Source organism: Falco cherrug, chromosome 3 (assembly GCF_023634085.1).
Source record: "Falco cherrug isolate bFalChe1 chromosome 3, bFalChe1.pri, whole genome shotgun sequence".
NCBI classification, from domain to species: domain Eukaryota; kingdom Metazoa; phylum Chordata; class Aves; order Falconiformes; family Falconidae; genus Falco; species Falco cherrug.
This window is the reverse complement of record NC_073699.1, coordinates 107,199,802-107,213,078: the sequence shown is the minus strand read 5'-3', so window position 1 is coordinate 107,213,078 and position 13,277 is coordinate 107,199,802. Positions and strand designations below refer to the sequence as shown.

The 13,277-nt window shown below is 45.0% G+C and overlaps 1 protein-coding gene across 1 annotated transcript in view; it reads left to right on the top strand.

The window, feature by feature from the left end:
* Positions 1 to 13,277, top strand: part of PRDM16 (PR/SET domain 16) — a 346,351-nt gene that overhangs the window by 303,475 nt on the left and 29,599 nt on the right. The window contains exons 6-8 of the mRNA XM_055705566.1: positions 4,485 to 4,683; positions 9,412 to 9,559; positions 10,068 to 10,221. Coding sequence (XP_055561541.1) covers positions 4,485 to 4,683; positions 9,412 to 9,559; positions 10,068 to 10,221 — 501 coding nt within the window. The remainder of the gene's footprint in view (positions 1 to 4,484; positions 4,684 to 9,411; positions 9,560 to 10,067; positions 10,222 to 13,277) is intronic.

The following is a 13,277-nucleotide window of genomic DNA, read 5'->3' as shown; positions in this document are numbered from 1 at the left end:
ATTAGGCGCTGATTTATTTTTCTGTTACATTCCTGCTTTGTCCTGAGTGTTACTGATGGAACTTAAGATAGGCACATATAACCATAGATTTGACAAACAAGACATAGAGAACAGGCAGCAATTTTTTTGTAACTGGGTTTTCCTTTTCTTTTTATCCCCTTCTCCCTGTCAGATACTGAACTAGCAACCTTTTTTGAACGGCAGTATTTTCATTTGTGGTGCTGAAAGGAAGAAGAAAACTTTAATGAGAACTTGTTTTGAAGGGCCTTTTTTTTTTTTTTTTTTGGTGCTTAAAGAAAGGAAAAAAAACAAACTTCAATGAATCTGAAGTCTGCAAACTGGATGTCTGATATAAAGACACAAAATAGATACCGGGTCTTCTTAGTTTAGTCCTGAGCCTCCTTTGTTGCTGAGGTTTCGTTTCTGCAGGGTGATGGTCTGGCTCTCAGGCTACAGGTCAGTTCCTTTCCCAGCACAGCAGCGGTACTTCCTGAGAAGTGTGATGTCTGACCTTCCCAAGTGCAGAAACGGGGATGCCCAAGGGATGGCCGTTGGATATTGATATGATATAATCAGCTACTCAACCAGCCAGTCAGTGCTGCCTCTGTTTAATCTGTCTGAACATCAAAACAGTGTTTGCAACCAGTGGCAACATGAATAACATGGGACTACAAGGCTTTTAATCATACTTTTGTCAGTTCTGTAGTTTTTCTTTTCGATAAAAATTTCTTTTTCTACACCCAAATATTCAGAAGCACATGCATTTCTTTTCTTGCTGTCCATCTTTTCCACCTATAGAAAAAGTGGTTGTGTTTGGTGATGGAAGAGGAGGGGTGTTGTTACTGAAGCATGAGCCTGTACAAAATAGACGGGGTTGTTTTTTTTCAATTTAGTGACATGCGAGGGCTCGAGCTGTAAAATCTGAGCCGCTCTGAAAGTATGCAAATGCGGAAGCAAAAAATGCACATGCCTCAGCTGAGCTGTCTTCTTTCTTACATCTCTTAATAGAAGGCTGATAGGGGCAGCTCCTCAGCTTGTATAAATGTAGCTACACCAGCTTTTACTGGCTGAGGATCATGTTATATTGTGTGGGATCTGTGTGAGATCTGTAATTCTGCTGACAAAGGCCAAGGAGAATTAGAAGCAGAATCTCTTTAAAAGTTATTATTGAGGCTATTAATGTATTTCATCTGTCTGTCTGTCTGTCTGCCTGCCTCCTCTGTAATCTCATAGAAAGGAAAAAATGATGTTACTGCCATTGATAGCAAGAGGCAGTGCAGGATCAGGATGTGTGCTGTGGGAGGGGGTGCTTGCAATTGTCCATCTCTAGCCAGGTATGCAGCAAATTATTCTCCGTGGGTAGTTTTCCAAACTCAAGGTGAGTTTCTGGTTCCTAGAGGATAGTTTGGGTGAAATAAGATGCAATTAATTGTGTAAATCTCAAACTGAAGTAGAAAGAATTTAGTATGAGTTTGCAGAAGGTACCTAGATGCATTGACTCTGAAGTCCAAAAAAAAAGAAAAAAATTAAATCTGTTTCCTCCATTCCAAGTTTTCTGGTCTGGGGAATTGCCAGTTTGAGCTTGAGACATGCTGGGAGTTTTGCAGGAGCTTCTTAAGAGATGAAGGTACCTGGGAGTTCCCAGTCTGGAGGGCTTTCAGTCACCTCCGCAAAAAAGCCTTCTTGCCTTGAGCCATTATTTATGAAAGAGTGAAGAAGAGAAACATTTGATTCATGGGGTGAATTCTGAGGCAGATGAACACTTCACCAGAGCAGTTCCACATTATCTGGAGCTGGTGAGGGATTTATCCTGTTACTCTACAGTTCAGTGGGCTGCATGAGTCAAAGGAACTTCCATCCCACGTACGTCTCTAGGAGTCAGAAAGAGAACAAAAGTAAGGTCATGTTTATTAGTGCCAGTGACACTTCTGAGTATGCCTTGACGTCTGAGACTATGAAAACTGAATGTTGCAGCAGATAAAACACTTGTTCCAGGGCTAACGTGAATTCATTAATAATGAGGAGTGATGGCACGATGAGATTATTGCCTCAGCCCATGCAGTGCGTGCGCTGGGGACACTTGATGCTGTCAGGCTTGTCTCTTCTCACCCGAGTTAGGGACGTGTGGAGGGAGAGAAGGTACCTAAACCCACCTAATCACAGCCCTTGCCCCCCTCGCTTGCTGCTGTCACACTGAGAATGTTTTCGGTCCATAAACATCTGCCTATGAAACTTTAAATTTTGCTGGGTAATGTTGTATGCTTCGTGCTGTTGTTACAAGTAAAATGCAATAACAAGACGTACCATAATGCTACAGTTCTTTATTTTTTTTCTCTTCCTAAAAAGTAATTTGGTTTATTTTAATGGTAGTTTATACACAGTCTCTCAATACTGCTAGGTAGTTTTTATGTCCTGATTTCCAGTTTTCCCCTCCTGGGGACACAAAACACATGAGATATGTATCAGTACTGTTCTACAAAATGCAAGTAAACAGAATTTCTCTAAGGAGTAGAGCAGGGCCTGATCCACCTCCTTGTGAGGCTGCTGATAGCAATTTCAGAGTATGCGATCTGTCAAAACTGGGTGAAATGGGAAAGATATGTGTGTTCTCTTCCTGTAGGTCTCCTTTAGTAGTCAGAATCCCTTCCCACCCCCCCACCCCCAGCAAAGGAAAATGATGACCTACTGGATTGTATTTCTTTTTACATCCCTCTCTTCTGCAGTTCAGGAAATCCTGTAGCATCTCTGTATTTTATTAATTCCTTGTGTAAATGGGGTATAGTACCAGGAGACGTGCCGCTTGGATAAATAGCAAGGCTGCGCTGATTTTGTCTTGGTGATATTTTCTTTTTTAGCTGTGTTTGACTTTTTCCAGTTTGTGGGCATGTCGATACTTTCCGTGTAGGTGTGGGCCACTTTGGGTTTCATCTGCCTACATAGCTTGCTGTAGCAGCTTATGGGATCTTGTCTGTCTTAGTCACCGCAGAAGCAAGTCGCGGACTCCCCGGTGTGCAGGGGCACGGGTTGAAAACCACAGCCTGAGTTTAAATAGGCTGTATTGAGAGAAACGGAGAAAGGAGATTATTGCCCGAGCGCAGGCGGGGGAGCGGCGGTCTCGGGGTGTGACACTGCCTGTGCTTGTACTCGTGCCACACTTCTAACAAAATTAACCCTGATTTATATAAAACACGATTTCAGGCCTTAAAGCACAGCCTAAGTTGTTGTTACTGTGCAGAACTTCGGGCAAACAAGTGCACGGGGGATTTTAAACCAAGGGTTTGCCAAAAGGCTGCCAGTTTTGAAAGCAGCTGCAGGCGGAGAAGCAGCCACAGAGACGCAGCAGCAACCGCGGAGACGCGAGTGCCACCCGCATCACGCCCGTCATCCCCTTCCCACAGCATGGCCACGCTCGCGGATGGATCAGCTCCGTGGCAGCATCGGCTTTTGGCTGCATCTCTTAGAATATTTCCACTCTTCCCTCTGAGCTAGTGCGTTTTGCCACAGGCTTTCCTGTTGACAGTAAAGTGATCAGAAGAAGAGAATAGAGCTTAACACGGAACAGAGCCCCCGAGTGCGGAGGGTGGGGGTAGGGGAGGACAGGGAAGCACGGCACCGGTGACGGAGTGGTGGCTGGAGAGCTGCTGTTTGAAGCTGGCTGCTGGGTGGAGAAACCCAGAGCTTTCCCAACTCCCTCGCAGAGGTTGTTCTCCTGGAAAATTTACAGCTCTGAGCTGATTGTTTGGCTTGGCACTGTGGTCAGGATGCTGCCTTGTAAACTTAATAATAGCTGCCCTCTTTTTAATTTGTTTGACCTTGACTACAGTAATTTATTATGTGCATTAGATCTTTTTTTTTTTTTTTTTTTTTAATACAAACAGCACAACAACAAAGAATTTGGCTCCCTTTCCTTTCTTCCATGGTACTCTGGTTTTGAACTCCTCAGGTCTGATGGCGCACTGTGCTTCTGCAGTTGTGTGGGACGAGTTAAGAGGGTAGCATTAGAAAGACATTTTCTCAGAAAGGAGCTTCCCCAGGTTTGTGCTGTGGCAATTTGCTTTTCCCAGTGTCTGCCCTTATATGAGCGTGGTTTGTTCCTTTTCTCCCTGGCAGCCCCTTTTGAGGAAACGCTCATTCGTATTTTCAAAAAAACCCATTGCAAACAAGCGCAATGCTCCAGAATAGCCCCAGTATTTCATGTGTCTGCTAATTGTTGTAGGTCTCTGTATCTTGGCAGAAGCCACGACACACAGAAAACTGGTTGTGTGATTTATTTTTTTTTTCTTAATGCTTAAAGTGAAAGCAATCTGCTGGCACAGCCTACCTTGGTTTCTCTCTCCTGTCACTTGCAAATTTCCTCTTTGATTGTTTGATAGATCCTCACAGAATACTATGTTTTCTTTACAAGCCCAGCATTGGGTACAATAATTAGACTTGCTTGAACTGCCTGATCCACAAGTCAAAATCCTTTTCTCTGTCTGTTGTAGAAGAGCACACGTTTCGCTGCGAGGACTGTGATGAACTTTTTCAGTCAAAGCTCGACCTGCGGCGACACAAGAAGTACGCCTGTAACGCTGTCAGCTCCCTGTACGAGACCCTGAATGACGAGATCAAGCAAGAAGGTCTTGGGGATGGACAGGTCTATGAGTGCAAAGACTGTGAGAGGATGTTCCCCAATAAATACAGGTACCAGAAAATGGCCAGAGCCTCCTCTGACCTGCCCCTTTCCATTCCTCCTGCGCAGTCATGTCTGATGATGGAAAATGTGGGACCGAGGTGGGAGCTGGGTGGCTCAGGACAGCTTGAGGGATATGCCTTTCCTTTCTCCTTGGGGTTAAGGAATGTTGTTTTTAGCATCCTTCAATGTCATTAGCTGTTGGACAGCATTGGGTTTCACCTCTGTTGCATAGACTGTGATGCTTTGCATTACTCCTTGGTAGAAGCATCCACAGATTATTGGCAATATAAAGTTTTAAGTGGTTGCTTTCTGAATTCCCTCTGACTTTTCCAGGGCTGTGACAGAGAGGTTGATAGACCTGGTTAGTATCTTCACAGGAACTGCTCCCATGTGATATGGTTCTGAGGGAAAAAAGTGGCATTACGTTCTGCCAGTATTTGTGTGAGGACTTTTTTTATTTGTAATTCTTGGTCATTTGAGATCAGCGGGTATAAAGAGGTGTTGTTACACTAAGAACTCTTAATGTGGTCATGAGCTCCTATTTGCTTCTGCAGAAGCAATTAAAAAAATTCTATGCCAATCAAATTTTCAGTTTTCATTTTTTTTAAAGAAAGAAAATGTTCATGAAAAAATTTTGTGTTCACCAAGCATTTTTGTAATGGAAATGTGAACAGGAAAAAAGAAGATAGCATATTCTCCTGCTGATATTTTTATTTGCAGTAATTATTCAATTGTTATTATAAGGCAACTCTAAACAAGAGTTAAACTGTTTTTACAAAGGAAAAATTATTTGGCCCAGTAAGTTTTAACTTAAAAATTGCATCTTTCAAGCATAACATGATAGTACTCCACTGCAGCTTTAAAGCAGAGATCTTTGAGATTTCTGGTTCATTTGCAATGTGAGACTCAAAGAGTTAAATTGTAGGGGTCAGCTTTAAAAAGTTGAAGGGTTTTTTTTTCATCATTTTGGGATTGTGTTTATATGCATCCTAAGCCTTCAACTCCTGGGCCATAAGTTCAAGGTTTTCTCCGCAGCATAAGGACTCGACTTTTATCTGCTTACCGGAGGCTGAAGCTCTCACATACTCATTTCAGTTGACTTCTTAGATGAACAAACACCACAGGCAGCAAGTTACAACCTTGTGAGAACTGGCAGTCCTCTGCCATGTGCTATATAAGTAGAGCAAAACCAGTGAGTTTAAAGCCAGTATAAGGTCTGTTTCATTTCAGGTAAAAAATTAAAAAGATGATGTTCACCAGCATTAGTCATTTTGAACCTAATTATGTTGTTGCTTTCAGTTCTTTTATCTACGTAAGTGAAGAAAAAAACCTGATTTAAAAAAAACAGAGAAAGGTGAAACAGAAGGAACATTCCACTAGTTTATCTGTATTGAAAAGCTTGGCTCTGGCTGTGTTGTGGGTGTTGTAGGGGTTGGTAATAGATACTGTCTGCCCGTGACAGCTGTGTAGCCGTTCTGGTAGCACAGTTTGCTATCTTTATTCCTCACCCTGTGTTTCTACGTTGTTGATTAGCTACTAGGAGGCTGCAATTCTCTTAATTTCTTTACCTGACAAGAAAAGGAGAACATCCTTTAAATGTTTTAAATGTCTATGATTTCAGTGGAAGTTCCAATTCTTTTATCTCTCTGGCTGTGTTAGAAACTTTTTCCTCTTTAGCTTCCAGCACTCTGTAGTTCGTATGTTAATTCAGGAAATACCCCTATGAAATGTATGGGTCCTCTCCTCTTTGTAACATCTGTGCGTTCCTTGGCTGCCCCCGGGGGCTGGACTTCCATGGTCTCTGTTTTGCAGGGGTTAAGAGAAGCAGGAAAATTTTAAGGGGAAAAAGTCCCTTTAGTGATTACACATCCCTGTGAATAAGATGTTCAGAGTCGTCTGGCGGAGCTAATTCTGGCTGTTCAAATGATGCGGCTGAGTTAAGGTTCCAGTTTCCCTCGGGTTTTGGGGGGGAGAGGGTAGGTCAGACCGGGACTCCATCCAAGCCTTGGCTCAGCACGGGGCACATTCCCCTTGCGAGCATCGCTGGCGGTGGAGCGGAGGGCTCCGGAGCAGGCACTGCTTCTCAGTGTCGGTAGGCAGGAGGGACAAACAAATGACTTGTTCAAAGTCAGGTCAAAAACCCTGGGGAGGGCCAAGGACAGAACACCCATTTTAGAAGCCCTGTCCCGATTTGTTTTCAGGACCTTCTTCCCATTTTGATTCTTCTGAATCATCACTCTGAACAGTTACTTCACAGACCTAGTGATTAAGAAGGAGATGTGGCAGAGCATCCACCGGTCATCGGTGGGCTCAGCACAAGCATCTCGAGCCTGAGGCAGAAGCCCATGTGTGTGCTAGCATGGATTCCCAACTTTTGAGCACCCCTAGGTGATGGAGGGGCCTCTTTAAGGTATCTCCAACTGAAGGAAGATGGAAATACTCTGGAGTCATGAGCCACAGACCTGTATGCTTGGAAAATGTCTGGAGTGGTTAGAGGCTCCTGGGCTCATTGGGTGCCTTGCCTTGTAGACGATGGATTCCAAACTTTTGCGTTGGGGTTTTCTTGAGCAAATAATATAAAGTTCAGGTTTTTGACAGGGGAAAGATGTAAGTCAGCAACATGCTGATGGACTTGATGGAGCTGGGAGAGAATGTTCACCCCTATCCCTCCCCCATCGATCTGCTGCATTTTATGTTCTCAGAAAGACACTGAAACACAGACTATATCCAGTCAGTACCTTGATGGTCTTATAATTTTTCGGAAGTTAATACAGATCAAATCAAGAGGGCCACTGGGGAACTAAAATTGAGCATTTAGCAGCTGACTAAATAAATAAATGTTTTGCTAATCCCAGTAGGCACTTGCCTCTAAACAGCCTATTAGTTTGTCCATATTTGCTCTAAATAAGCTCATAAATCACAGTTAACAGGAACATACTTTTGTATATGTATATGAAAGATATATATTTCTTTGTACGTGTAAAAAATTCTGTAGTGTTAAGAACACCATTTCTTTAGCAAAATGAATATTGCTTCTTTAAAATTAGTGAATTGGCAGTTTGTAAGGGGCATGTTCAGGAATATGAACTATCTGACTTGAAGGAAGGAAGGGGCAGGCTGGTGGCTGCTTGGATTCGTATGTAGCATTTCGCACCAAGCCCACCTGTGATGGAGCCACCTTCCACGAGGTTGCCCTTGTTCCTGGGCCAGCAAATGCCTTCAGGGCACAAAGATTTCAGTGCTAGTCAGCTGCCCGTGCTGTTAGCCTTTACACTGGGAATTGCAGAGGATGCCAGTGTCAGGTCCATCCTGCTCCGCCTCGGCGCGGGCTGGTGCTGGGGTGCCTGTCGGCGTATGGTCCCGCTGGGGACCGGCTCCCCGTAGGCAGCTGCGGACAACCAGAGCAGTGCAGTCCTGTGGATGTGTCAAGGCTGGATCAGTTTCGAGGTTTCTAAATCCCTCAGGCTCTGTGGAAATGCCCAGGGGTTATCTGCTGGGAAGCTGTCCTGTACCATTTAATGAAGACTGGCAGGATTTTCCAGTAGTGTTTAGTTTTAATGCTCCTATAAAAAATACAGCCATGCTTTAAAGTTCCATAGGAACGTTTAATATCGATCTGTAGGGGATTTCAGGCAGTAGTAGATTTCACGTGTTTGTCCATCAGAATTCACAGTAAGTAGGAGTATTTGTAACTCTCCTTCAGCTACGCTGACGGCAGCAAAGGACACAGTTTTTTTCCTTTGTTTCTCGGGGCTGGCCTGAGACGAGCGGGATTTCCAGCCCACTCGGTACATTTTACAGCACTCCATCCCCAGCAGAACAGTTTCCCCGGCTCCGTCCCTGCCCCCCTGCCACTGACGGTGACCTCCGCGGAGCATCGCGCCGGGGCCGGTGGCTCAGCTGCCTGCTGCTGCGTGGGGGATAACGCAGCTCCCCACGCCTGGCTCTCAAGCCATCCCCGCCGTGGCCTTGTTTCAGCAGCCGCTTCGGTTTGCCATCATCCTCCCGGTTTGGGAGAGGCTGCCAGTTGGCAGAAGTCGCAATTGCCGAGTTAAGTAATCAAAGATGTCTGACATTTAGAAGTGAAATGTGTTTGCACCTTATCATGTTTCTTTCCAATGTTAAGTTGCTGTGTTCTGGGAAGCTGTGGGCTTTGTGCCCATGAAAACGGCAATGTGATAGTCTCAGCAGCAACAGCTAATATCTTGTCTTTCCCTGTGGGGATGCCATGGAAGTCTTGGTCACAAAGTGCTCATTTTTCCCTTCAGGAACCTGCGGGGTCAGGTCTGGCTTTACCTTCCTTTTCCCCCTTGTAAATGGACTCGGGTATTTAATAAGAAATACCATAAAACACAGTGACGTTTTGAGGCGGAATAGGGCAGCTTCCATCTGTGAAATAAATGGCAAAAAAAAGAAATCGTATTCACCTGTCGACATGCTGCTCACCCCCTGTTCACGAAGCCCTTTGCATTCACCCCCTGCAGCAGCAGCCGGTCCTGGCCAACCCCCCCACCCCCCCGGACCCCCCAGGCTCGCAGCCTGTTTCTCTATCACCATCTCTAGTTGCTTCTCTGGGTTTCAAACCTCCCCGATATGGGGCAGGAGTTCTGTAACGGTATGTGCCTTGGCAGCGAGTGCCCGCCAGGTTGAGGTGGGCGCGGGGAGCTGGGCTCCGCTCGCCGCCGGCTGGGGGGCTGGGGGCTGCTGTGCGAGGTCAGCCTGTCTCTCTTCCCCAGCCTGGAGCAGCACATGGTAATCCACACCGAGGAGAGGGAGTACAAGTGTGACCAGTGTCCCAAGGCTTTCAACTGGAAATCCAACCTGATTCGTCACCAAATGTCTCACGACAGTGGGAAACGGTTTGAATGTGAAAACTGTGTGAAGGTACGGTGCAGGACACGGTTACCATGAGCAGCTTGGCCTGGGGGGCTGTGTGCTGGGACCTGGGGGAAGGGGTTCAGAGGATGGGTTACCCGTGCTGGTGTGGTTTGGTGCTCTGGCTTGGTGACACAGGGAGAGAGGTGTCTCAGCTGGCCCCGGCATCATGGTTTGGATGTGGAGCTCAGCCTTGCCCCGAGCCACTGGCCGTTGGGCTTTTCCCGGGTGCTGGAGAGGCTGCCGGGGCGGCGGTGACCTTGCGTGGGGCAGATGTGGGCAAGCAAACAGCTCTTAAACTGGGAGCACTGCACGGTGCCGGCAGCCTGGCAGGACACAGCTCAGCCCTGCTCGGTTCATTAGGTGTTTGCAGCGGGAGGTGAATACCCCGCTCTCCCAAAGCCAGGAGTGGTGGAGACATACCAAAAAAAGTAAATGCAAAAAGTCACGCTTTTGACATACGGGCTCTTCTCCCTACTGCTGTGCTTCCCCTTCCTCAAGGTGTTTTCTCTTTCAGGTGTTTACGGACCCCAGCAACCTCCAGCGGCACATCCGATCCCAGCACGTGGGCGCACGGGCACATGCCTGCCCCGACTGCGGCAAAACCTTTGCCACCTCTTCTGGCCTCAAACAACACAAGCACATTCACAGCACTGTCAAACCTTTCATATGTAAGTTGTCACGGCCATCACCGAGCTCCGGCTTTTGCTATAATTGCACGTATCCTGCAGGGCCCCCCAGTACTAGCTGTCCCTCTGTGAGCAGCCGCTGTAATTTTATAGGTCAGAGCACAAGATGAAATTCCGCAGCAATTCCGCGCCCCCCCCCCCCTTTTTTTTTTTTTATGCTCCCTGTTTTTTCAGTAAACATCCATGGCAGTTTTTGACTTTCTTGACAAGTTAAAAGCTGAGTCTCTCAGCAGTCCTAGCGATGCCATTTTCTCATATCTTTTCTTTCTCTCGTCTTTTTTTCCTTAATAATTTTGGAATGTTCATGTTGGTGACATAAATAAATAGCTGACATGGCCTGATCTAAATGTTTTTCAGGGGTGCCTCAAATCCTGTAGCCGTTGTAAAGAATTTGGAATAGTCACAGAGACAAGAAGAAGGTGTTTTTTAAAGAGTTTTTGCCTTCTTTATTTACTGCATGTTTCATCTAGATAATGCTTGGAAGCCAAATAAATAGCAGATTAACTGTGTCCTTAGTGCTCTCTTTAGTGGAATATTTCTCATTTCCCTTGAGAGCCATTCATCTCATTTCTTGTCGTTCTTGGGGTAGTATATTTTTTTAATTGACACAGCACCTATTGGATTTTGATAACTGTGCAGAAAAGTGGATTGTGTCACAACAAAGCTATAGAAACTTTCGGGACTGCTTCCTGGCACTCTTCAGACAGCGTAGCTCAAGCACAGGACAGGATCTGTGTTTGATTCCAGGCTTTGATGTTACGGTAGGGAAGCCACTGAACCCACTCCTGCCTTTTTTTCCCTGTTGGTATAATGGGAACAGTATGCAAGAGTATCCTGGGAGACTCGTTTCATTAACGTGTTCTGAGATAATCAGATGGGTGTCAGTGGAGGAAGAAAAAATACTCTTATTGCTCATTTTGATGCAATCTTTCATTTGATGACGGGCACATGAAAGAGATAATTGGAATCTCATAGTATCGCTGCAGTGAGATGAATGATTTCTTCTCATAATCTCCTCACTCTCACCTCATAAGAATTAGGGAGTTGTCAGTCTAAATCAGTGTGTGAAACAACTGGAGGCTGATCCTGCCTAGCTCAGATGTGCCAGGTGGAGTCACATGCCTGAGTATGGAATCCATTAGCCACTTCAGGGAAGCCGTGAGGCAGGATTCGCTGGAGTTTTTCTTTCCTATTCCGTGGAAGAGAAGGATTTGGGGTGGGGGGAGGGTGTGTGTGTGTTTGTTTTTCACAATATTATACTTGTCATTAAAAAAAACCCTGAACCCATAACTATTGCTGCAGAATACAGGATGGCAAGAGGGGACATCACATGCAGGGTTACTGAATCATTCTCTAACTGGAGATTTCACCAAATGTTTTCCAGTTTTCCCTGTTTTAGAATGATGATGTCTGCTGTCATATCCGTAGCACTTTCCTTTAGGGAATTTTATGCAGCATCATCTATATCTAGCAACTCATTCTGGCGTGGAAAAGGGAAAACCAGAACCTGATTCCCTTGGCAGACTTGGCTTTCGTTATCCTTAGTCTTCTCATAAAGTTTTGCTACATGGGAACAGTATAACTTCTTTTTTGTAATATTGCGAATGCATACAATAAAAATAGTGCATCCACCACAAGCAGAGTGTTGAGCCAGTGAAAACTCAGAAAAGAGCACTCAGTTGTGGTAGAATCTGCTTAAGCAGACGAGCCATTTGTTATAAACTTGTGCGTATCTTCTAAACCACAATATAGCATCCCTTGGCACATGGCAGGGGAGATGATTAAAATTAGAAAGAGGTAGTTTTGTTCTGGGAAGAAAAATAGACAAGCATCTTTTAAAGAAATCCACCCAAATGTGACATGTATTCAGATATTACTAGTAATTGGAGAGGGAGCTTACTCGTGGTATCTTTACACGTGGAAGTATTTGCACCTGCCTGTTTGTTTGGACACACACGGTCACTCCCGCAACCCTAAAGGTTTTAAATATTAAAAAATATTTAAAATGTATTTTAAAAAATATATTAAAATATTTAAAATTTATAAAAATATATATTAAAAATATTTTCTTAAAAAAATAGACGAGCAGGACAAGAAAAATACTCACCCATCCTGGGACCGAGGGTATCAAACCTGAGAGGCAGCCGTGACCCGGCTGTGCTGGGTTCAGCTGGCCATGCCTGCGGGGATGCGGCACTTGGCATCCCGCTGAGGGTCCCGTGGCCAGCGCATCCCTGGTGATGGCAAAGCACAGGAGCAGCCTGCAGGGACAGAAGGAGTTTGTGGGACTTGTGCGTTACATGGCTGCTGGCGTATCCTTCTGCTTAAATTTCTATAGGAACGGGGATTGTTGCATCTAATGGACTGTTAGCTTTATAGAAAATAAATCGAGTAGGGTTCCCATGAAGAGTTCTGTTTAGATGCTTTTCTAAGAAAACATTTTAAAATGAAGTAAATAACCTAAAGAAACCCTTTCTTTGAAGGTCTGAATAGCTGAATTAGTACACCTAACAGCCATAATGCTGTATGGCTGCAATAACAGTAGTTCAGAAGACCTGGAACAAGGTTTTAAGGTGTGATGGCCAAAAACTAGGGGCGGCTTTAGCATGCTCATTTGAACACGCTGTTAGTCAAACCCTGAAACTCTTGTGGTGACTTTCTAGTTCTCCTCCTTCTGTGCTTCCTTTGCAGCTCCTGTATCTGGGTCCAGAGCAGAAAGGCTGAAATACTGTGAGGAAAGATGGCTCATGCTAAATTCCTAGTGCAGTCAGAAACCAGACCCAGCAGGCCCTTCAGTGACAACCCACTGAATTTTGGGATGTTAATTCGAACACAAATGTCAAATTTATTAAATTTTAATAATCTTTGCTCTGGATTTTGACAGAAGGGGCTTCCCCTTATATTTTCAGAGCTGAAATAACTCAGCTGACAAACATTTGATATTCAAACGCTGCTGTAAATCCTAAAGATTTAGGGTGAAATACAGGGAAAGTCGGGCTTGCAGGTACCTGTCAGTAAAAGCTGGGAGGAAGGAGGGA